Source organism: Rhinolophus sinicus, linkage group LG01 (genome assembly GCF_036562045.2).
Source record: "Rhinolophus sinicus isolate RSC01 linkage group LG01, ASM3656204v1, whole genome shotgun sequence".
NCBI lineage: Eukaryota > Metazoa > Chordata > Mammalia > Chiroptera > Rhinolophidae > Rhinolophus > Rhinolophus sinicus.
In genome coordinates, this window is record NC_133751.1 from 207876873 (window position 1) to 207901730 (window position 24858).

At 60.1% G+C, this 24858-nt stretch overlaps 1 protein-coding gene across 6 annotated transcripts in view; it reads right to left on the bottom strand.

Annotated features, from left to right (window-relative positions):
- HDAC4 (histone deacetylase 4) overlaps window positions 1-24858 on the bottom strand; it is a 288740-nt gene that overhangs the window by 38758 nt on the left and 225124 nt on the right. For 5 of the 6 annotated variants that reach the window (XM_074316010.1, XM_074316018.1, XM_074316007.1 and 2 more), the window contains 7 exons: window positions 24170-24268; window positions 23877-24075; window positions 19200-19423; window positions 12214-12468; window positions 9135-9321; window positions 7545-7678; window positions 4427-4547 (listed from right to left, as the gene is read on the bottom strand). In XM_074316010.1, coding sequence (XP_074172111.1) covers window positions 4427-4547; window positions 7545-7678; window positions 9135-9321; window positions 12214-12468; window positions 19200-19423; window positions 23877-24075; window positions 24170-24268 — 1219 coding nt within the window. The remainder of the gene's footprint in view (window positions 1-4426; window positions 4548-7544; window positions 7679-9134; window positions 9322-12213; window positions 12469-19199; window positions 19424-23876; window positions 24076-24169; window positions 24269-24858) is intronic. The other variant, XM_074316014.1, reaches the window with a different exon arrangement.

The window sequence follows — 24858 nt, forward strand, 5'->3', positions numbered from 1 at the left end:
CCAGGTCACTGCCATCAGAAGACGACCCCCCGCCATGACTTCCAGGAACACCTAGGGTGGTGACCGACCAGCCCCCTAAGCTTAGAAATTTGTGAGTTCAATTAAAAGGGGAAGGAAACTCACACAGCGCTGTTGAAACACCTAACTGGGTGACGTTAACATCTGAGCTAATCACCAACCATCACTGTCTGGGCTCCTCAGACGCCAGTGCTGAAGTTGTCGGTTAGTACAATGAGCAGAAATTTGAAAGCAGATCTCAGGGAAACTGACTAGGTATCCTCATAGTGACATGAACAGGTTTTAAAACGCGAAGTTTAGCAGAAAAGACAAAGGAAATGGAAGGACTTACAACATCACTGATGTAAATTACACACACACACACAGTAACAGATGTTTTGCGACAACATACTCAGCCAACGAAGTAAACATTGAACAGAGAGAGGAACGGGATGAGGACGGAGCATTTCACAAAGAAACAGACGGGACGGAGCTTCAGGGGATGATGACTGAGGCTCCAGCACCGACCAGGGCCGGCGAGGCGATGGGCGAGGCGATGGGCGACGGATCCATCGGCACGAGAGCGCCCACCCTCTGGCACCCACGGCGTGCTCCTCCCTGAACACCCCACATTCTCACTTCTCGCTCTTTTTTCTGACCGTCTGCTCTGACCCGAGTTCAGAAACCTAGTCCAGCCAAGTGGTGACCTGGAGCCCTCCCCCACCCATGACGTGGAGCTGGGCCCCCAGGTTACTCCCATCCTGCACCCCTGAATCCCGCAGGCCTGGAAGACTGAAGCACAGAAAGGCTCCCAGTGGGGGGTGGGCCTGACGCGGGAACAGGGGCGGTCAGGGCAGAGCAGGCAGAGCCTTCGCCACTGCGGACAGCGGGGTGGCAACGTGCTGTGGTGTCTAGGCAACGAGCCCCCCTGACACCACCGGGACTGGGAAGCCGCCCAGCCAATTCCCAGGAGCGCCGGAGTTGGGGGTGCTGGCTCCATGCCCTGGCAGCAGCTGGGACACCCCGGGACGGGACCACAGGCTCTGCCCCCACGAGCGAGAATATCCTAAGCAGCTGAGGCTCCACGCTGGAAGGAGGGACATTTCCTAGAGGATCCAGGAGACTCCGGGGCACTCTGCCCATCACCTGCGCGGCCTCTTCTGCACGTGGCCGCCTGGCTCAGCTCCTCCCGCTGAGGCCACCTACCCTCTCCCCACTGTCCCCACTGTCCCCGTCCCTGCAGGCCCCTTTCCCCTGCGCTCTCAGCTGGCACCGTTCCCAGTGTGCAACTCTCTGCTCCACAGCCCTGGCCTCCAACCCTCCAAGAGCCACACATCCGCCCAGAGCCTTCCTCAGAGCCAGACTTCCCTGCCCTGTTCCTGAGTCCCTCTCCATGACTGCCGGGGTGAGGGGCCTGGGCACCCCGAACACCCGCTCACAGCTCAGAGACACAGCTGCCCTTTGTGGGGTGAGTGGAGGAATCACACACACGGAAAGGTCCCTATGACACAGGTATACCCTGTACATCGCAGACACCCTGCAATTGAGGGACAGAGCACCCCCGCCTGCACACTCCTCCATGGGGACCAGGAACGGCTTTCCTGCTCCTGGCTAGTTGCCCCCACACTTTTCCTTAGGGTTCAGCCAGGACGAGAGGAAGCCAGAGACAACCCTGGGCAGGCCCCAAAGCACCCTGGCCCGGCAATACGGACGTCCAGGGGCATCTGCCTTCTCGGTGGAGACAGGCTCATAGGTGGGCTCTCACCCCCACTGCTCCATCCAGTGTTCTGGACGCTTCTACGCGGGGAACACGGCCGTGTCCTGGGCTGCTCTACCATCCTATGGGGCTGGCCCTGTAATTGCAATGGCCTGAATGTTTGTGCCCCAAACTCCCGTTGGAATCCTATGCCCACTGTCACGCTGGTCGGAGGCAGGGCCTTTGGGAGGTAGGTGACTGGGTCACGAGGACAGAGCCCTCACGATGGGCTCTGTGCCTTATAAGGGACCCACAGAGCTCCCTTGTCCCCTCCCTCCGCCATGGAGGACACAGTGAGAAGACGGCCGACGATGAACCAGGGAAGAGATGGCCCTCACCGACCAGGCGGCAACGCTGCCCTTGGACTTCCAGGTTCCAGACCTGGGAGAATACATTCTTGTGGTTGACAAGGCCCGTCTGTGGTGCTCTGAGAAGGTGCCGGAACACACCGACAGGGAAGAGCCTCCCTCCCGTGGCCTTGGCGGAGAATGTCCTCTGGCAGCCGCGAGAGAGCACATGTGAGGGGAACATTCCCGGGATCTCGTGTGTCTGAAAATGCCTTCGTTTCACCCTCATCCTCGACTGACAGTCTGGCAGGGTAGAAACACTGGGCTGGGAGGAATCTTTCCTCGGAACTGGCGAGACCGTGCGGCCACCGAGAAGCAGTGCTGACGAGAGCTGGTCCCAGAGCAGACATGCTCGCTTGGGATCTCGCAGCACCTGGCCTGTCCCTGCCATCTGAGATCCTCCCGGATGCTCCTGGTGTGGGTCCTTCGTTCCGTGACAGGCAGGTGATGACGCAGGGGCTCTGCTCCCTTCCTCCCCACGCTCTCTGGAAGCTCCTGCCTCTGGGCCCTGCGTGCCGGGCACAGGCCTTCAATCCTCGCCCTGTCGTGTCCAGCTCGTCACTCTTGCTCTGCTTTCTGGGGACTGACAACTAGTTTTCCAGCCCGAGGGTCCTGCATGTCTGTGACCATGTGGTTAGCCTCTCTCTCCGAATGTTCTGCGCTGCTGTCTTCCCTGCTGCACTCGTTTGCTGTCCATGGAGACAACGGTTAATGGGAGTCTTTGTTTCCTCTGCAGTTCCCTCCACCGCTGGATCCTGGGGGGCAGTTTGTAGGAGCACCCCCGACATCAGCTTCCTGTGGGCTGCTCGGTGCCTGAAGAGGGGTCTCCTGTATCTGCCTGAGGGGTACAGGTCAGCGTGCTGGGAGCCCAGCAAGCAAGAGTGGTGGGAGGCGGGCTGGTGCTGTCGCTCTGCTCCGTGGCTGACGTCCAGTCCAGCCCAGCTCAGACACTGCGCCCACTCTGTCCAGGGCCGTGGGGACACAGCCTCTCAGACGCCTTCAGCCCAGCCCCTTGTGTGAGCCCCTCCATGTCCAGGGTCTCTGTAGTCGCCATCCTGGGCTGGCCAAGCCGGTGGACTCCCCCAAGCAATGGCTCAGGAGTCCACCTTCTCACATGTGATGTCCAGTACCGCCGTCCACCCACTGTCCAGCCTCAAGGCTGTCGGCTCCTTTCCTGACTCCCCAAATGTGGGTGCTTTATGTCTGTTAAAAGCCTTGCTACTACAGCGCAGCGGGGCATAGCCAGCCACCCTAGGCCAGAGCGAGCATGTTTCCTCACGGCCCCACCAGCTCCACCTCCTCTGAGGGCACTGGCCACTTCAACCCCCGCCGCAGAGCTCAGCACCTATGGGTGTCCAGCACCTGAGCGCTGAGACACGTGTCCTGAGTGAGTGAGTTACTGGGTGAATGAATGCAAGGCCGGGCTGCGGCGGGACCTGGTGAGGTTCCCGGCTGCCCTGTGCAGGGCCGGGCACAATGCAGAGCAGACGTCTAGGCGTTGGCCACGGCCCCCACTGGGAAGAGTGCCCAGCACCCTCCTGGCGCCTGGTGGCGCAGTGTCTGTAATTCCCAGACCCCATGTGCCTGTGTGGCTCCAGCCCCCGAGCCTGTGGGGGCTTCTCCTCGCAGAGGACAAAGGCAAAGCTGGAGGGAGGAAACCCATGGTGGGGCTGTCCCAGCTCAAGGCAGCTGGGAGGCCGGGGTGGCACTTCCAGGAAGGGCCCTGGGGTCTGTGCATGTCAGGACCTGCCTGTCTGTGCCGAAGACCCTGTGGGGACTGTCACCAACCCCGGCAGGAAGAGCCTATTAGAAAGCTCCTCCCACCAGGCCCAGATCGCCCACCTGTCATGCGGGGCTGCCCGCCGGAGGCCACGTCCTCATCTTCGTCCTCGGGCAGCGCCCCACAGTCACCCCTCCCAGGCCGCCTCTTGCCCCCCCACGAGCCTTAGCGTGCAGCTCAGACCTGACTCCGGGCTCACCGCAGCCGACGGCCGGGTGCAGGCTGAGAGTGCAGTGTCCCTGGGCTACTTAAGGTTCTGCAAAACCAGTGCCTTTCAGCCCTTTTCCCACCCAACAGACTAGACACAAAGCAGGAAGCCATGGCCCTGGATGCTGGGGGTGGGAGGTTCTCCTCCAGCCCCACACCTTCAGACCTGGCGCAGGCCCCACAGAGAAGGGCAGAGCCTGGTGGGCGACCCTCACGGCCTCAGCCATGACCTCAGGGGCTGAGGAAGGGACGGCAGGGCCAGGCGCACGCATAGCAACCTTGAGCGAGCGCAGGCCTGGAAACACAACCCTGGCATAAGGTAAGAAGGCCTCGGAATACCTAGAAGTTTCTTACTGTCCAGTTTCTGCCTGTTGAGAGGGTTCGTGCCGTAGAGCAGGGTGTGTGCCTCCGAATGCACGGTCTGCAGCTCCTCCAGGGTGGCCTTCCGTCCGCGGATGCACTGTGGGGACACAACGCGAGAGTCGCTCATCTCTCTCTGCACATGCTCAGGTTCAACAGAAAACCCACGGGATGGAACTGCACATGCACGAGCAGAAGGTTGGGTTGTTGCAAAACAAAAGGCAAACACTGCCCAACACAGTATTTAAAAATATTTAAAAATTTTTATAGAGTTTGCTCTTTAATTATAACTCCAAAAAGTTTTTAGAAAGAGAATTCCAGCCTTTAGCACTTTACCCTTTGCTGTCACACAAAGGACCTGGCATCACATTGGCACTTTGCTTCCCCACTACCCAGGCCTGGCCTTGAAACCCTGGGACCTTCTGGGGATTGGGGGGCTGCCTCTCGCTCAGGTCTCCCTGGGGAGATGCTGCAACCGCGTCCCAGCATGGCCGAGAGGCAGGGACAGGCTGAGAGGCAGGGACAAGCCCGAGACGCTGGACGTGGCCCTACTCACTGTCTCCCTGTCTGTCCGTATTTTCTGTGGTTTCAAAGTTTCTCAGGTCAAGCCTCCTGGGTTTTTTGGATTCTCCAAAAATTAACATAAGAATTACTCTTCTTTCTTTATCCAATTTTTAACAGGAAGGTGGTTTACGAGGTGAGAGTACAGTTAACAGTTCACCCTGCAGTGGCTTTCGGAGGGCTGGGGAACACAGGCAGACTCCAGAGGCCCTGATGGTGGTGGCCCAGGGGACACGGTCCAGGGCACACTCCCTGGCACAGACAGGCCAGCAGCTGCTCTCGGACCTGAACCTCCGGGAGGACCCAGAGCTGCTCATAGTAGGACAGTTCCCATTCTTTACTGGCCACCCTGCCGAGCCCCAAGCAGCAGCAGGGGAGGGGCCCACCATGGCACCCCGTCGGGAAGCCCTCTGACGTCTCTCAGGGCCTAGCGCAGTGCCCTGTGCTCTGCCACCCAGGAGGCTGTGCTGGGAGGCGGGGGTGGGGGGTGGCCGCAGGGACACTGCAGCAGTGCCTTGCGCTGAGTGGCCTGGCATCGCCCTGGGCCTGGAGGCACAGCTGGAGGGGCCTGCACACCAAGGGTGTCCCACTCGTGTCCCTGAAGGCGAGGAAGCCACACATCTCACCCCAGTCTCCTCCTGACCAGCCTGCCAGTCGGGTCTGACCCCACAGCCCACTGGCCCCTCCTCCGTGGGACTGCAGGTCCGGGGACCCTGTGGCCACTGGCCCACACAGGTGGCTGCCCCCATGGTGCCAACGGCGGCAGTGGAGGGTTTGCGTCTTTTGTTTCCATTGTCTTCCCCCAACCTGCTGTGGGCTTTTCTGGCTGGGAACTAGGGCAGCGGCCCCTGGCCCTGACTCCTGGGGACGGGGGGAGGCGGCGGGGGGCAGGAAGCAGGCCGGGGCCCTTCAGACGCCCAGCAGCCCTGGAAGAGGCGCAGGGCCTGGCAGCAGCAGGAACAGCACAGGTCCCCGGGCAATGCTGCCCCCCGGTGGTGCAGCTCAGACCGTCGGGAGCAGTGGCCGCCACAGCCTCATCACCCAGCCTGCTGTGCTCCGGGAGTACCGCAGGCGGATTATGGACTCAGCCTTCATGCCCGCTGCCCCTCCCCAAATCACCCCCCCCACAGAACTGTAACAACGGGGGTCACATGAAACAGGCTGACCTAAGCTCCTACATACTGCAGCTTCTGGAGGAAAGGGCGGGCTCGGCAGGGGCTCTGGACGCACCTGCTCTCCCGCCCACAGCGCGAGGCACGGGCCCTGGCCCAGCTGGCAGGTGGATGCCAGTGCTTTTCGTCAACTGTGGGCTCTAGTTTCCTGGGGTCACTCTGCCAAGCAGCATGTGCACCCCTGAGTCCCACCCCTGGTTTCGTGGGACACAAAGCGTGTGGAGGACACAGCAGGTCCCACTTGGGGGCATCTGGGGGCCAGGGGCTGCCAGCCGAGAGCACCCTGGGACATGGGTGTGGCCAGCCCCTCTGCACATATGAGGACACTGACACACTATCGGCGAGGACTCCCCAAAATCCACACAAATGGCTCCCCTGGAGAGGTCATGACCCTCGTGAAGGTCACTCCAAGGGCAGAGCACGAGCTGGGTCACTCGTGGAAATGCTGTTCCCCCAACAAAAGGACGAAGGACCTGAAATGTCCCTCAGCAGAGCCCTCCCGTCCCCACGGGCTGAGTGTGGGACCCTCCATGGCTGACAGCAAGCCTGGCCATTGCCACCCCCGGCAGCAGGCAAAGGGAGGGCCAGCCAGAGCCTTGGCACTCCACGGAGAGGGGTGGGGGTAGGTGGGGGGCGCTGTGCACGTAAAAGGAATCTAGCCCGACCAGACCAGAGCACCGCTGTCCCCACACGACCGCTGCCTCATGGGAGCCTGGATCTGAGCAGACTCTCCACATCCTGGGGGAGCTTTGGGGTGCTGAAGAGAACATTCGGGAAAAGCAACAGGGCTGACTTCCCCCGTGGGATTTCAGCTCCTGCCCTGGTGGCAGAGGCCCGAGGACAGCTGGCCGTGCATCCTGGGTGCCAATGAGGAACTGGAAATGGTCTCCCCAGGGAAAGGACCAGGAAGGAAAGTAGCCAGCCGTGGGGTTCAGCGAGCGCACGCTGAAGAGAGGGGGGTGGCAGAGGGGGCCAGGGTGCAGGGGGACCGGGTGCAGGATCGGGGGTACAGGGGACAGAGGGGGGTCAGGGTGCAGGGGGACAGGGGTGTAGGACTGGGGTGCAGGGAGACAGAGGGGTGCAAGGCCAGGGGTACAGGACAGAGGCGGGCAGGGGTGTAGGACTGGGGACAGAGGACAGAGGGGGCAGGAGGACAGAGGGGGCAGGGGGTCTGGGGTGCAGGGGTGCAGAGAAACACTGTAGGACAGAGGCAGCCCTTCCTACAAGGAGCAAGCACTGGGCCTCTGAGGAAAACAGCCCGGTCTCTTCCAGAAGGCGGCCTGGTACCACAGGCGCTGCCCCCAGGCTGTCCCACACTGAACCCAGGCAGGCCTGGGGGCCCTCCTGCACCTGGCCCCACTCACCTCGCATTTGCCCCGCAGGCCGGTCTCCTGCAGCCGGGACCAGATGCTCTGGATCCTGCCGGCATGCTCCGGGTGGCTGTTGGTGTTCCCGCACGTGCACTGGTGCTTCAGCATGAGTGTGTCGTACACCAGGCCTGGGCAGGGCAGAGGCGGCAACTGTCAGGGTGGCAGGGGGCACCAGCCCAGAGAGCCCCCCTGCCTAGGAGTGTAGGAGTGGACGGACGCTAACATACGTCCCGTCCTGCAGGGACGATTAGCTAGAGAAATCGAAGGTCATCAGGACCCCTCAGCTGGAGTTCAACGAAATGAAAGCAGAGGCAAGCCGCAAGGGCAAACTCGGCTCTCGCTTCTGCTCCCAGGGTGGCCCAGCGGTCAAGCCAACACCACCCGGGATGGGCAGCAGGCAAGACACAGACATGAAAAGCTCCGCCAGCCCCGCCCCCAGCACTCAGCTCCCTCAGGCTGTAAGCTGTGTGGCATGAACGCTGCAGCGGGTTGTGCTGACTTCAAGAAACGAGACATTTTGGTCCAAAATTCCGAGTCAGTGTGCCAGGGACCGACCTCTACGTTAAGGAGTCTGACAGACGGAAACCGGACAGACCAGACACCGCGCTCCCCACCTGACTTTGTGTGGTGAAGCCTGAGGGGCCCGGCACAGAGCCGGCCCTCAGGGAGCCGTGGCGACAAAGGTCACCCACAGGGAGGGGGCCCAGCCGGCCACAGAACCAGCCTGGGCTCTGCGAAGGACAGGGTGACACGCCCAGACCAATCAAAGTGCCCAGCGTCACAGTCAGGACGCCGTCATGGCAGATGTATTCTGCACACCTGGGGACGAGGCTAGAGAAAGGGGGGAAGGGGTGGCTCCCGGGTGACACTGCAAGGAGGGGTGTTCCACTGTTCCTGCCACAGCACTGCCTATGGTCACTTCACACACCTGGTCTCCCAGGGACCCGACAACAGCTAGGCTGGGCTGGGGGAGTGGACGCCCTGAGCTAAGACCTGCTCATCCAGGCAGAGAAAGCTGGGGAGCTCTGTGCAAAGGCCAAGGTTACAGTCAGTCCATCAGCTACTGCTTCCATGTGTGACTGCAGAGTGGATGTGGCACCACAGCACGGGGCACAGCTTCAGGTGAACCTGCTTCCCCAGGGCCCAGCGGGACACCTGGCCTCCGGCCGCAGGCCCCGCACCCCCCACTCCATCTCTTGTGAGTCAGGATAACAGGCGTCAGTCCCCTTGGGCTGGAGGAATGCTGGGTGTACCAGCAAAGCTGAGCAGTGGTGGTGGTGCCACTTGTGGTCAAAAGCAGGTTAGGGGTGGCTTACAGGCCCCAAACACAGAAAGTCACAACCAGTGTGCGAAGGTGTGGGCAACATAGGTGTAGGCAAGGGGGTGCATTCAGTCTGTACTGGTGACACGTGCACATGTGTGTGTACACACGTGTACTCGTATGGGATGCAGGTGTGCTCAAACAATCCCGATGTCACCAGTACAACAGACACGGCAGCCCGCTCACAGCAGCCCTGTGACAAGTTTGCTGAGACCCGAAATGCCGGGCGGTCCCACCCTCCCCACCCTCCCCACCCACCTTACCTGTGGTGAACCTCGGTTTGCTGGGTGGCTCCTGCACAGACATGGGGAAGGTGGCCGAGGCGGGGGAGGACTGTGCCCGGGACAGAGGTCGGTGGCCGCCAAAGGACACTGGGATGCCAGCGGCCTCCATGGAGGCCTGGTAGTTCCTCAGCTGGTGGATCCGCTGCTGTTCCAGGAGAAGCGCTTGCTGGGGGGTTGGGGGGTAGAAAGAGACACATATGTGTTCCGTGGCTTCATGGGGACCACCCCTCCTGAGGGGCCATGGCGCCCCTTTCTCGTACATCACTCACCCCGTCACCCCCTGTTTACCCACACACAGCATGGGGGCAGAGCACACCTAGGCCACCGGCTGGGGACGGCCACCAGATGCCGAGGAGCCCCTGCCTGCAGGCAGACCTCCCGGCAAGGCTGCTGTTCCCTGGCTGTCACCAAGAGAACCCGATCTGCACACCAGAAACCTGGGTGGAAAAGCCCACCACAGAATGGAGATGCTCTTATTTCATTGGCCGCTGCTCCCCTCTTCTGGTCCCTCACTGTCACACGTCCTGAGGACGAGGAGGACTGCTGAAGCATTCAGATTCTGGACACCCAGGGCCCATGCCACCAGGGTGTCAGGGGGCCAGGAGGGCACGGACATGCCTCTGAGGAGGTGGGCCCCCAGACGGACAATCCCCAGGACCCCACCTGAGCGACCTTTCAGCAAAAACAACCAGAGTAAAACAGGGGAAATTAAACACATGCTTTCATGACAAATTGTTTCTCACAAAGCGATGTTTCTATGAGGACTTGGCGTCCGTAACAGTCCAAATAGGAGTCTAAGCCTCAAGGACCGTGGGGCTGAGAAGCAGGTCTCTGACTGGCCCCGGGCAGGGGAACCACACCACACCGTCCTGCAGTGCAGACCTGTCATCACACCTCTGCCCTCTGGACTCCACGCCCATGGAGAAATGCACAAAGGAAGGCTCTGGAAGCAGATGTGGAGGAGGGTGGGAGACAGGGTTTTGGACCCAGGACCATGGGAGTGCTGGTCTGTGGACTGTGGGCCACTCGGCCAGGGTCCTGGGGCCCCGGAGGAGGTTTACCCCATGGGACCGGCAGGACAGGCCAAGGTGCGTGTCCCGTGGGGGGTGGAGTGGAGCCAGAGGGGGCGAGGTGCCCGTGCATCACCCGCCCTGCCCCAGGGCTGTTCCTCCAGGGCTCCCCAGAGATGAGATGTGAAGGAAGGAATGGCTGGGTGTCCTGCTTTACAGGCGCATGAGTGCCAAGAAAGTGGAGGCCCTCTGCCCTGTGAACCCCACTTCCAGGCGTGCCTTAGATTTTATGCACAAATCTTGTCATTCAGAAGGTCTGCAATCCTGGCCCCTGGCTGAGAGGTGGGGCCCATCTCTGTGCTACAACCAGAGGGGAAGGGGGACCAGAGGCAGGAAGGAGCAGAGAAGTAGAAACCAAGGCCTGGGCTGGAGGACCCGGGCGACAGGACCATCAGGAGCCGCACCTGGGGGGCCGGCCTCCCCTCCTTCGCTGCCTCCACCTCCCCCTGCCTCCCCACCCCGGTTTCTGGGCAAGGGGCTCAAACCCAGCTCCACAGCCACCTAAGACCACCAGCACCTCTCCCCAAATACTGGACACCCTGTCTTACGTCTACATCTGCAGATTGCCCTACGTCCCAGTGAGGGCCCGATGAGGAGTCCCGCTCAGTATTCTCCCAAGAATACAGAAAACATGTGTTTCTAATTGTCTCAGGCTCGGCATTCAAGGCTGTTCTTTCTAAAGGAACGCTGATCACTTTATCTCCTCTAAGACAGTTACCCTAAAAATTTATATACGTGCTTTCCAATCTCGTATCTGCGTACCAACAACACACGGAATTTCAGTTACAGTAAAAGATTTGCTTCTTTCATTAACTGTCCAGGTCTTGCCACTGATGTGGACATAGAGCCCAGTCAGACCGTCGGCCAGGACGGCCAGCCAGGCCCCCCCCACCCCTAGCCGCCGGAGCTGCACACCTTCCTCTCTGTTTTCCTAAGTGTGGCAGTGGGGTTAGTATCTGGGGTGCTACTAGTGGCTGAGAAATCAGAGCCAGGTCCCTCTGAGTGAGAAACAGGCAAAGCACCAAACACATCTGCTGCCTGCAGCTTCACCCTGCAGTGAGGAAGCCCAGGGGGTGACGGAGGGTGTGGCTTGATGCCACCCCAGAGGCCTCGAGAGAATCTAGGAGCTAATCGTGTGTGTCACAGATGGAGCCTTTCCAGGTGCTGCTGGGGGACACGGGGAAGCAGCAGTGGGCCACACACCTGGGCTGCTGGAGCTGAGGGGCGCATGGCTGGGCAGCCAGTAGGAAGTCTAGCAAGGGAGCGACGAGCCAGGGGCCCCCACCCCAGACACAGCTCCACTGCTTGGGTGCCCTGGCCTCTCACGTCCTGTTTACCAGGAGCAAGAACCTCCACGGCGACAGCTGGGCTTCTCACATGGGGTTTCTGACTCACTGGCCGGCTATTCTAGTGTTTTGCTGACCCGCGTTTTATTTTTCATTGTAACTTAATAAATCATTCATCAGTCTCTTGTGGGTTTGATTATTGTGTGTCAGTGCCCAGGAATCTTACTGGCTCTGGGTACCTGGGTCGCACCACTTTTCTGGATCTGCAAGGCTGACTGCTGCTGCCTCCTTGCCCCCCAAAGGTCCTGCCTACCTTTTTAACCAACTAAGAAATCAATCTCCTTTCCCTGACCTTCAGTGACTATGCTGAATCCTACGAACACTTCGATTTATGCAAATCCACAATCTACAAACCTGAAAGGAAACGGTCCCTAGGGAGTCTGGGGCTGGTGCCCGGCTGGAAAGCAGGTGCAGAAATGCCCACAGTAAACAAATGGCCAGTATGTCTAGGTATTGCTAAGGTAAAGCAGACGTGTTTTACCTCCCATGCCACCCAGGGCAAGATGGGTGAGGCGCTGGGCAGGCCGGGTGGGCGGAAGAAGCCCTTGCGTTTCTGCTGCCCACCAGCCAGCCAGAGGGCACTGCCCTGAGGGCACGTGGGCCACGGCCCGAGGGCCCATCCACGCCCCCACTCTGCGTCACCTGTCTGAAGAGCAGCTCCTGCTCGGTGGGCTGGCGCTGGCCAGGCTCCGCCTCCCGCAGTGGCTCCACCTCCTCGCTGTCACTCTCCGGGGGCTCTTGCTTCACCTGCACGCCTGGCGCATGAGCCTCCTTCTGCGCCGACAGCCGATCCAGGAAGGGCTCTTCCAGGAGCGCCTGGTGCTCGCGGAGCTCCTCCTCTGTCTCCTCGGGGTGGCTCTCGGGCTGCCGAGCGGGCTCGCTGGGCTTGGGGATCATCTGCAAAGGGGAGGAGGGCATCTGGTGTGACCCCGGAGGGCGACTGATGGTGCGTCGGAAACTGCGCATGTCAGAGACAAAGGTGTGGCCTCCTCCGAGCCGAGGCCCGTGGCACCGGCGCATTTGTGCCTCCGCCGCCGCGGGCGCTGTCCGCGGTGCTGAGACGTAACGCCGAGGCCAGCGCAGGGTCTGCTGCAGGCAGGAAAGGGACAGATCTGCATTGGGTACATGTATTAAGCACGCTGTGTGCTGGGCCAGATAACAACGATGAAAAACCACAAGGGCCAACGCATGCCTGCACCCGGGCGCGGAGGGCAGAGGCCGACGCCACCTGCTCTGCGGTGACAGCCGCTGCTGAGAGTACACCCGTCCCTCCCACAGCCTCAGCCGCTCACTCGTCTGTTCTGGGAAATTCCTTGCCCACGTTCCTCCTAGTGCAACTAGGGGTCCCAACCTGAAAGGGGACCCTGCTGCTCCTCCTTTTAGCTTCTTCACCAGCTGACCGTAACCCAGACACCCCCTCCTCCCTTCTCCCAGGCCTGAGATGCCTGAGCTTTCAGCATTCAAACACAGGGACAGGGGCTCAGACAACAGGGCAAAGGGCACGGGGGCAGGGGCTTAGAAGGCTAATGCCATGAACTCTTCCCTCCAGACTCCAGGCGTGAGGCTGTGTTTTCTCACGGGGGGGGGGCACACCCTGCCTGTGCCATGGAAACATCCCAAAGGGTCAGACGGAAAATGGGAGGGGCTGGGGAGTACTGCAGAGAAGTGACACTTTGGGGGCTCAGCCAGGCCGAGGCAGAAGGCCAGAGAGGGGGACGGCCAGGCAGTGAGGGGCGGGCTGGGCAGCAGTGTGTGCTCCTGGTGGACGTGGAGCGTGCGCAGACGCTCCGGGACCCCTGGCTGGGTGCGGAGGACAGCTGCTGTCAGGGGGAGGTGGCTGCTCGGGCTGGAAGGGCACCTGGTGGACCAGTGAAGGTAAGTCATTTGAGAAGGGGATCAAGTGGGGGATTCAGGAGACAGGTCGGGGCTGGAGCTGGCTCTGAGGAAGTTCCCAGCAGGCAGAACTCGAAGCCTCGAGCACAGAGCTCACGCAAGGCTCACGGAGCCAGCACTGAGGGGGGGAGGCAGGGAGTCAGGAGACAAAGGGAACAGGGAGAACAAGCCAGAGACCCGGGCAGCCAGTGTCACACAGGAGCGGAAGACGGGCCACGGGGCTGGCGGCCCTGGGGAGGAGGACTCGAGGGGACTGCGCCTCCAGGCGTCACTCGGCACTGGGACAGTTGTGAGGAGGCACGCAGCCTCACGCTCTGCCCGGAGACACCCTTCCAAAGGCCCTGCAGGGTGGCTGTGGGGAGGTCGGCACCAGGTGGGGGCAGATGTGGGGACGCAGGAGTGCTGCGCTTCCCAAGGGGGACCCCGCTGGGTGGTAACCCAGAGGCCCTTCCAGGAGGCCCTGCTCTGAAGTGGGTACGTGTCTGCAGACAGAGCCCAGGTCCCTGCCTGGGGTGGAGGCTCGAGGAGAAGTGACTGCAGCAGAGGGCCCGGCCCGGGTCCCCGGGGGCTCCCCTGAGGAAACCGGGTGGTGACAAAACAGAACATTAGCAGAGGAGCAGAGAGAGGCCGTGTGAAAGTGTACGCAGGTGGCAGGATGCTCCTACCCTTCCAACGCTTTCTGCTAAATTTCAAAAGTACAGAAAGTTGTCAAGAATCCTCCAAGAAGCCACACGTGCCCTTCACCTAGACACGCCAGACAGAAGACAGAGAGAGAGGCAGACATCAGCCCCTCCCTCTGCTGACCTCCTTGAGGGCTAGTTGTACTTGGGGGCCCAGCCCAGCAAATGCTGGAACAGCACGCGTCTGCCATTCTCCCACACAAGCCTTGGGCACCTCCCACGTGAGAATGTCACTGATAATCTTAGTTCACTGATAAGCAACTTTGTTGTACGCATTCAAGCTTCCTCAGTGGTCTGGCAATGTCACTACGGCCACTCTTGGTCCGATTCGGGCCGGCTGAAGATCATACGCTATGTTTAGGTGACGTGTCCAAGGCTGACAGGTCTGAGGAGTCCGACCAGTTACTCTGCAAAGCGCTCCAGGACGTGGGTGAGGGATCAGCCCGTCCGGTGTCCAGGGCAGGTGTTGAGGGTGCTAGTGCGGCCGTCAGGGATGGGGGTCAGGAGAGGGTCTGTCCGTCACTTGTGCTGGTTAATCAGTGGGAAGGCCATGTGGGCGGTTCTCGGGAGAAGGAGCTGGTTGCCTGCTGCCATCAGTGCCATCTGTGGTCCGTGCTCTGCTCCCTTCCGTGACATGCTGGGACGTAGGGCTGCATGTGTAGTCTCACAGGCTTCTGGTTAGTGTCCTGTGGCGCTCGGCCACATGACGAGGCACCCCTGGCCCTCGCCGCCTGGTTGCCTGGGCGAGGAGAGCAGCATCCCCTCCTTCCTCCTGCAGCTTTCCTCTGAGGGAGCTCCCTGAGGTCCTGCCCCCATCCCTGCAGCCCTGGAAGGTGGGTGGGTGGGAGCCCTGGGCCATTGGACAGAAGGAGGGAGGAGTGAAGGTGGCGAGAGCCCAGCGCAGCTCTGCCCGGAGGAGCATGGCAGAGCGGGAGACCCGAGCAGCCTGCTCATGGGGACACCGCCCCAGGGATCCTGGGCATTGGCCTGCAGGCCCTTCGAGAGGCGCTGGGGCCCCGGGACTTCCACAGACAGCCCGGCTCTGGCGATGATTCCTGCAGGCCTGGGCGGGACGTGCTGACGCCCTTTCCCGAGGAGCTCTGGGCAGGGCCACCGGAGCTGCTGCCAGCTCCCTGGAGCTCATTTCACATCCTGAGGAACAGAGGCTCCCAGCATGGCCTCGGGACACAGGGTGCCTGGGAGGGCTGTCACCAGGGCAGCAGCAGGTAGCCTGCGTCAGCGGCCTCCCTGTGACGCAGAGTAGGCTCTGTCACAGAACCGCCAGGGGTCTTGGCTCAGCAGTGACGCAGGTGCCTGTGCAGCCAACCTCCTGGGGCCGAGGCCACAGACAGAGGCCTCTGTCTCCTGTTGCTGAAACGCAGCTCTGCTTCCCAGCAGTCGGTTGTGGGCTGGGCCACACGGCAGAGCTGGCTCGGGAGGCGACCCGCAGGCGAAGGGCACGGTGAGAATGCTGGCAGAGAGGCAGCAGCCAACTGAGCGACAAATCAGCTCTTTGTCTCCCAGTGGCATTTGGACCCAAGGAGCCTTCTTTCATCAATTAGATGAGAACACATGCCACTGTGCATTTGGAACATACATTTTCCGAAAGCCAGACTGAGTTCAGGGCCAAAAGCAAACTGGTTAAAGCCCACTGGATGGACAAGCTCATAATGAGACCACCTAAGTAACAGTCCCATTTTCACATCCCAGCCTGTCGGGTGCAAGGGAAGCACAGCAGCTCCAAGGAATGCAGCCGGTTCCCCAGGACCCGAGCTAAGTGTGGACTTCAGCAAAGCCTCCTGCAGCTGTCCATGCCCTCTGACATTCTCCTTCAGGGAGAAAAGCATGTCTGCCTCCGCACACGACACCCATTCCGCACAGGGCACCCACTCCACACAGATCAGACCCGAGGCCAGGCCCAGGCGCGCCCTTTGGAGCTGAAAGCCCGTCTGCCCCCAGGGACATGCATTCTCCAGAAAGTTCCCTTCCCAGCAGCATGTGAGGCACCAGGCCCTCGCCATGAGGTAACACAGCTAGAGAGCGGCACGGGCCAAGGCGGTGCCAGAACCAGCTCCTCAGCCAAGGCGGGCGGTCGTCCAGGCTGTGGGCCTCGGGGAAACTACGGTGGCCACGCCAGGCTGCTGGGACCGTGACAGCTGCAAAGGGCTGGTGACATAGGTACAGTAACTGTGCAGGAAGGCAGACGGTACACAGGGCACGGGGCCAAGTGCCCCCAGGGAGCGAGCTGCTAGGGGCAGCCCCTCTGAGACCAAGGGCACAGATTCAGGCACCAGATAGCATTAGACATGATCGGCGGCCCCCTGATCACCCCAGGAGAACAGTGTAGAAATATCTCAATCACCTGTCGCTCCTCCCATGAATCAGTCACACAACAGAATTCTGGGAGGTTACCCAGTTTCTAGATCATTCTGTTCCAGAATGCGCCATAAGTGAACAGTGTTTCCCGCCGTGCCACTCACACAGTGACACAGTAACACTGAGGAGCCCGAGCTGGCATTAGAAGGATTGTGAAGTGCTGTCACAACAGGAGGCGCAGACCTGGCAGGAGGCGTGTCGCCCAGTCAGCGAGTACCTTCCTGGGCACACGGGGCTGTGCTGGCCGGCCGCCCACCTGACTGCACTGCGCTGTCCGCTGGGAAGCCTGCGGGGCCCGGGGGGAGACGGGAGCCTGTTTCCTAGTGCCTGCTGGGCATAGGGGCATCTGTTTGAGCAGCTGGCCAGCCACTCAAGAGTAGTGTGCCGAAGCTCGTCCCACGGCTGTCACGGGAACACACGGGGGCAAATTGGAGCCACATGGCCGCCATCTCTGAGGGAAGGTGCCTCAGGGCCCCGGATGTCCATGAAGGCAATGCTGAGACCCCACGGGGGCCGAGCTGGGCTCAGTGGAGCAGACGGTCATTTCAACGAGGGACACTGACAAAACCAGCACCTGACATCGGCTGGCATCGTGCCAGGCACTTGGGTCCACCAGGGAAGAGCACAGACCCCGCCCTCGTGAGCTGCCATTCCAGCAGGGGAAGCAGATACGAACACAGGACGTGAGCAGTGGGCGTGGTCTCTGCCAGATGGGAGGGAGGGCGAGGTAAGAGGGTGGGGCTGGGCAGCAGTCGTGACTCGGGGCTGGGGGCCCATCGGGAGGCGACACTCGGCCAGAACTTGAAGGAGCCGAGCCCAGGCAGTATGAGGCTGGGAGGACGCTCCTTTGAAGACTGGTCTCCTTCCCCAATACGCAGACGGGCCCCGAGGGCTGGAGACAGGACAGCAGGCAGCAGCGAGGGCTGGCGGGGCACGGGTCAGGACTGGCCGCACCAGCACCTCCACCCCTGCAGGGGCAGCTGCCTTCCTCACACGCCATCTTCCCACTTGTGTGGTCTCTAGACACACGCTCCTTCCAGGTCTCATCCTCAAGCCTCCTCCCCTCCCCCCCATTCCTCAGGAAAGCAGCCAGAGGAGCCTCCTCATGTGTGACAAGAGCAGGACCCAGGACTGGGCCCACCCGGAAGAGAAAGCACCAGGCTGAGCTTTCCTGGGAAAGACACACCTCGAGAAACAAGCCTGCCGTCCCCAGATCCGCCAGTTCTCCAAGTTTCCTTCACAAAGTCACCAAGACGCCTGTCATCTTAGCCTCTTCTTTTCTAACAGCCTTACTGGGCTGTAATTCACATACCGTAAAATTCACACTGTTGTGTAATTCAGTAGTTGTCAGCATATTACCTAAGAGTTGTGCAGCCATCACCATACTCTGTTGTGGAACATTTCCACCATCTCAGAAAGAAACCTCATCCCCACGGGCCGTCACTCCCCATGCCCCTCCCCCGGCCCACAGCAACCACCCATCTGTCAGCTGTCTCTGGCTCTGCCTGTTCTGGACGCTTGATACAGACAAGTCGCACACTGGGAGCTCTTCCACGTCTGCTTCTTTCATTCAGTCATGTGTTCAAGGTCCATCCCCACGGTAGCATCAGTGCTTCGCTCCTTTTCAGGGCTGAGTAGTATTCCACCGTGTGTCCTGTTCTGTAACCATTCATCTGCTGATGGGCATTTGGGGCGTTTCCAGTGTTTGTGTACAAATCCTTGTGTGGACGTGTGTTCTCAGTTCTCTTGGGCATGTACCTAGGATGATAGCTGAGCGGTCACGTGGGAACTGTGTAACATTTTGAGAAAACGCTGGACTCTTCTCCAAAGCAGCTGCTCTCATTCTTTCATATTAAAGATGCTTAATTTCAAACATCCGCATTTGGAAGAGGTTATCTGAAACCTATTTTAAAAGCCAGTAACACTAACCTTTCCTACCACTTCCTGCTGAAAATGGCTTTGTCGGGACTCTCAAGACTCGGGACGCCGTGGGCCTCTGTGGGCTGGCCGCAGCAACAAACCCCTTTGGACCATATCATTCCAATGGGTGAGGGACTGCAAGTGCCAAGTGACTTACAAAGTGTGCTCTGAGGCTCCATGCCGCTGTCAAGTTGGGGACTTTGTGATGTTCAAGAAAAAACTGCTGACCTACCGGAGTTCACCCCACAGTGACAGAAGTGATTCACAGGTACAGCCAGTTCCAAGCCAACAGCAGCCTGCTGACCTGGGGGGTGGGGGATGGACACACAGGGACTGACCCGTCCATCCACGCCTGGGGAAACCGGAGCCCACCGCTTGTCCCAGTCCCCCAGCGTCTCCAGAGCAGAATGAGCACGTGAGACCCGACGTTCTGCGTGCGGTGCGGAAGCCTCAACTCCCACTTGTCCACCCCCCCCCGTCCCCCCCACCCCCCCCCGCCGCAAGTATACAGACACCCTGTCTTTCCTTGTGTGGAAACTCGAGCCAGGCCTCGGCGCGCAGAAACCTGAATCCCCACTTGTTCCCTGCGCCCCCCCGTCCCCCAGGGGCAGCCGACGCACGGGACACTCTGGCTGTCCGTCTGTCTGCGAAGCCCCGCCCACTTGCCCCACCCACCCACCTCAGCCCGCCCTCCGCGTGCAGAAGCCCAGCCCCCCTCGCCAGGCACCGCGTCCCGCAGGGCAGCTGGCACACACCCACCTTGCCCATGTGTAGCTGCTGCTGCTGGAACTGCTGCTTGTGCTTCTCCAGGAACTGCTGGTGCTGCTGCTGGACCACCAGCTGCTGCAGGGCCTGCGCGCTCTGGGGCAGCGGCGCGGACTGCGTTCGCCCCAGCGGGCGGTGCTGCCGCAGCTTGTGCACCGACGGCGACAGCCGGTCTGCGCCCACCAGGGGCTGTGCGTGCAGGGGCAGAGCCCCGAGGCCTGGAAAGACACCAGTCTGAGGGTAATACGAGGACACAGGGCAGGGGAAGAGGGAGAAGGTAGGTAGGGAGCGCGCTGCTGAGTGACGGGCGCAGACACCAAGCGCTGCAGCCACTGCCCAGGCGCCTCCTCCCTGAAGCCCGCGGGGCATGACTCCAGCAGCACCAAGTGCCAGGAGCCCGGGCTTCTGCAACAGGGGCTGTCATTTGGAGGCTACTGCTCATGACACCCAGGTCTGTGCCATAAACAGGCAGCTCGCCCTGCCCGAGAGTGTCCCCAGCACAATCACCCCTCAGAGGGGCTCAGGCCCTAGAAAAGTTTTGATCTGAAACCACTGCGGGTGGCAAGAGTGGCACAGGCCATGCTCAGAAAGACTGCGATGGCTCTGGTGGCCTCGAGCGTGTCCGAGAAGACCAGAACGTCTCCCAGAAGAGGTCCTCAGTCTACTTTCCTAACTGTCACGGAAACTACTAACAGAAACTGAGGGGACAAAACTGTCCTGAGGGATGCAAACAGTTTAAGAGTCTCTGAAAGCCTTGGTTTTATACAAAGAGGGGATGGAAACTTAAAAAGTCCTCATAGATCTTGTCAAAGTTTGTCTACAAATTTCTACAAAGGTTTCAGCAGCTCACCAGCCCGCCAGCTGCACTGGAGGGTGGCTGTCCCCACTCCCACTTGGACAAGGCTTTTAAAATCCGCATCTGTTTTAATCTGCACTGGAATCTAATCTCGGTTTAAAATGCACCCTTTCCATGTGAACCCAGGAAGTTACACACTTTTCCTTTTGTATGCTTTTCATCCATCTGGATTTTCTTTTGCAAACTGCTGGTTTAGGTAATTTACCATTTTTCCATGGTTCTATGGGCAACTGGGTGTAACAAACCCCTTTCCTTGGCAACCTGCAGTAAATAAACACTAAACAACATTGCGAGGCTGAAAATGACACTGGGTCAAGGACGTCTGACAGGGAAAAAGGACAAGTGAACAGACTGCACAGTTCCCGGCGCCCCTGTGAATGACCAGGAGGGTAAATGACCCACCAGGTACCAAGAGCTGCCCCATCTACTTGGCCCTTCTCCGACCTATTCGCCTGCCCAGTCCCACCTCAGGTCTCAGGAGTGATGACGTCACTTCTCCGGGAAGCTGTATGTGTGTGGGGGGGTCGGGGGTGGGGGGTCCTGCCCTGGTGCCCAGCCCCTCCCACAGGCCCACCAGCACAGCTCAGTGTTTCCCGGCCATCTCATCTCTAGCACGTAGGGGACGCTGGTCTGAGAGCTCTGCACTCGCCAGCTGCGGGATAACGTGGGGCCAGTGGCTGTGTGTGGAGCTGCAGAAGCGGCTCAGGGCTTGGCACAGCGGCCTTGCAGCCTGGAAACGGGGCCGACGGCCTCGCCCTGCCCTGGCTGCTGCCTCACCCACCTTGGGGCTGCACCAGCCTTCTGCTCTGCTCACCCGTCAATCACACTGTGTGCTGAGTACCTCACCTGGTCCACTAACGATTGAGAATGTCCCAGCCAGCGGCGGGTGCGTGGGTCTGTGGGGAAGGGACCCTTAAGCCTCACCCCTGACCGGGGCGGCCACTCATCCCATAGCGGCTGCTTTCGGAGCTGTCCTGGCTCAGTCCGTCTGACCACCTGTCTATCGCAGTCACTAGCAAAGAGGTAAATCTGTGGGCTGACTGCTCGTGAAAACACAACAAAAGTGGACCAGCAGTGACGCTCAGGCACAAGCCACCTCAGAAACAGTGCCTGTCACTTGGGTCAATGGCAGAAATATTTACTGTGTACAGACTATGCATCAGAGATGGGGTGCTGGGGGTGGAGGGCTGGCAGAGCTGTAGGACGCAGGGTCCAGGCTCCAGGACACTGTCAGGAGGAAGAAGCTGGGGCAGCAGGTGTGGGCTGCGCATGGGAGCACAAGACAGGGACAAGGGGCATATGAGCTGGCCTGAGGAAGAAAGAGGGCCTGGCCGGCCCGGTGGCTCAGGCGGTTAGAGCTCCCTGCTCCTAACTCCGAAGGCTGCCGGTTCAATTCCCACATGGGCCAGTGGGCTCTCAACCACAAGGTTGCCAATTCAATTCCTCAAGTCCTGCAAGGGATGGTGGGCAGCGCCCCTGCAACTAAGATTGAACACGGCACCTTGAGCTGAGCTGCTGCTGAGCTCCCGGATGGCTCAGTTGGTTGGAGGGCGTCCTCTCAACCACAAGGTTGCCAGTATGACTCCCGCAAGGAATGGTGGGCTGTGCCCCCTGCAACTAGAAAAATGGCAACTGGACCTGGAGCTGAGCTGCGGCCTCCACAACTGAGATTGAAAGGACAACTTGACTTGGAAAAAAAGGCCTGGAAGTACACACTGTTCCCCAATAAAAATAAATTAATTAATTAATTAATTAAAAAAAAAGAAAGAAGAAAGAGGGCCTGATAAAGAAGCCACCCTCAGCGGCCTAGTCGGTGAGCAGTGAACAGGCACACCTGGCCAGCTGTGTGGAGCGAGAGGGCTCCTTGCAGGCCAGCGCCCGCCGTGGGCAGAGCTGTCTGTGCTGATGGCACGGCCCCACAGGCCCCGTCGGGGCAGCTACACGCACGCTCGCACCACATCCGGTGTGACTAGAAAGCAGTTTCCACTTTCAGTTTCAGTGCTAATGGCCACCTGCAGCTGATGCGCCCACCCTGGGTGACAGTGAACTGGGTGAATGGAGGCGACTCTGGTGGCAGCTGGAGGACAGGACCCGTCAGGAGGACCCGGGGGAGAGCTCCTAAGGCCCTGGAAGAACAGATGGCCACCTGGGGAGTGACGGAGAGTGGGGGGGGGGTTGAAGGATAAAACTGACAAACCCAAAAGGAACTGCCACGGCCCTAACAGCTAACACCTAAGGGCTCCCGTGTCAGGTGCCACCCTGCCTTCAAACGCAACTCAAGATGAGACAGACGCCCCTGACACCTCCACTTTATAGATGGGACACTCAGGCACAAGGGGCAGGGGACTTCCCAAGGTCACAGAGCTCAGGATGAGGCTGGGACGGGGAGCTTCTGCTCTGGGCCACTGCACCGCCTCCCACCGTGCAGGAGAGGGGCCTGTGCGCTGGGGGCAAGAGGGATGCCCAGCAGCTCAGAGGTGAGCCTGCCGGACGGACAAGGAGGGCGGGCAGGATGGGCACACACTGGGGCAGCGTGACGTCGAAGACACAGGGTCTCAACCAATGGGAGCTGCTGACAGCTGTCGTAACAGAAGGGCCACCAGACTGCACACGGAGCACAGGGAGCAGCGCTGACAACCCAGAAGCCATGCTCAGCAAACTTGGAGACGTGATAGCTATGCAAACCCGTTACTGAGCTCCTCCTATAAAACAGGCTACTTTCCATGAACCAGGGACAGGTGACGCTGAGAATGCTGTAATGGTGGACAATGACATGATTCACACAAGTGAGCAAAGAGTGACAGGCACTTCACTTCTCTGATGAAGGGACGTGAGCGGCGGCCCCAGAACCCGAGGGTCAGACACAGGTGACTGCAAATGCAGGCTGTGAGCTCCCCCTCTTGACGTCTGACCTTGAGCAGCTAAGACTCACATACAATCTCAGGTGAACCCCTCTCATCACCTGAAAGTCAGGGAGACGCACTGTGAGCGCTCCCACTCCCTGGGCACCTGCATGGTCCCTCCACTCTGTAAAGGGTGGTGACACTAACTTAAGCACATGGGCCACTGACAGACACACAGACACAGGAAGGAGCGCTCCTGGAGGGTGGGGCTCGTGTGCGCGGCTTCATTCAGACCCTGCTCCGTCACCTGGGTGTCAGCGGCGTCCTCACCATCTCTCGCCACACACAGCGGGCAGGAGACAGGGCCTCGCACTCAGACCAACCTGTGCCTCTAAACAATCAAGTACTGAAGAGAGACAAACAAGCACAAAACAAGAAAACCAAACCAAATCCACCAGACCAGCTCCGCAGGCACCCACGCTCAGGACTGTCTCCTGCCTGCACCTGCGTTTCTCACGAAGGTCCGTGTCAGAGAGGACATTTAGAGGTGCGGCTGAGGTTACTGGAGACTGATTGCAGGAAGCCGAGCGTGAAGCCTGGGCGACACAGACGGGGAGTGGCGGCCACACGGCAGGCACCTCCACCTCTCACAGCAAGGCCCCTACATCCGTCACGACCTTCCACAGGCAACGCTTTGTGCCGTGGCGGCTACGCAAACACAAATTTCCTGTGTTTTCTAAATACACGCGTCCCTTAGACGACCCACTAAAGAAAATGTGCTGCTGATGGCAACTGACTGCAGCGAGGGCCGGGCTGGGCTCCTGTCACGTCTTCAACTTGACCTCAACAGAGAGCAGGTGGGAGGAGCGTGAGGACGTGTCACTGCGCCCACCTGCGCTGTGGCGAGCCTTGGCGTGTCACGGTGCGCGTGCTGACGGAGGGGCGGTGGGTGTGTGCCACCCGGGGCCTCACCTGTGACGAGGGGCGTCTGCGCGGGCGGCTGCTCCAACAGGACCACGTGCTGCAGCAAAGGGCTGTGGGCCGTCCCGCCGTCCCGCTCCAGGGGCGCCGTGCTCAGGTAGGGGGCCAGGTGGGGGCCGGGGAACAGGGAGATGCGCTGCTGGAGGCTGGGGAGGGCGAGCCGCTCGGCGTCCTGCTGGCCGGCCGCCGCCTGGAGAGGCACAAGCGGTCACGTCAGGGTGAGAGCCCGCGAGGGCCAGCGCAGCCACGCCACCCACGCCGCCCGGGCCCGAGCGCCCACTTACCGCAGGGGGGCCGCAGGCCGGGAGCCCCAGCGTGATGTTGGGCAAGGACGGCGAGCTGTAGAGGGGGGGCGGGGCCGCCAGTCGGCGCGCCAAGCTGGCCTGCACACAGAACACACGGCTGTCGCTGCTGCTGTGGGCAGCGCGGGCGGCAGCGCCCAAGGGCACGAGAAGGCCGTGCCGGGGTCTGTGAACGGACACACGCGGCAGGCGGCGGGCGGCCCGTCTCAGAGCAGCCACAAGCACTGCACAGCGCGCACGACCCGCAAACTCTCGTTTCTATTCAAGCTGCTTGTCATCGTGAAACTGCAGAAGAAACCTGGGATAAAATGTTTCACAACATATCCTTAGAGCTGGGTTAGTCTCTCCAAATATGACATCAGAGGCAGACAGCAGAGAGGAAAACAGCGATGAAAAAAGCACCCTCACATAAAAGGCAAAAAACGGTGACAATATTGGCAACATACAGGACAGACAGAGGTCACAAGTCACACCATCAACAGTGGAGACCAGTGACAAAAGAAGAACCTATGAGTAAGGGAGAATAAATCATGACAGACACTCAACGTCACCAGTAATGTATTTACTGTTCCAATTTACTATTAACATAAATTTACTATTTAAATTATTCGATTGAACTAAAACATTTAAACACATATTTAAAAACCTATCAATTGGCAAAGAGTTTTAAA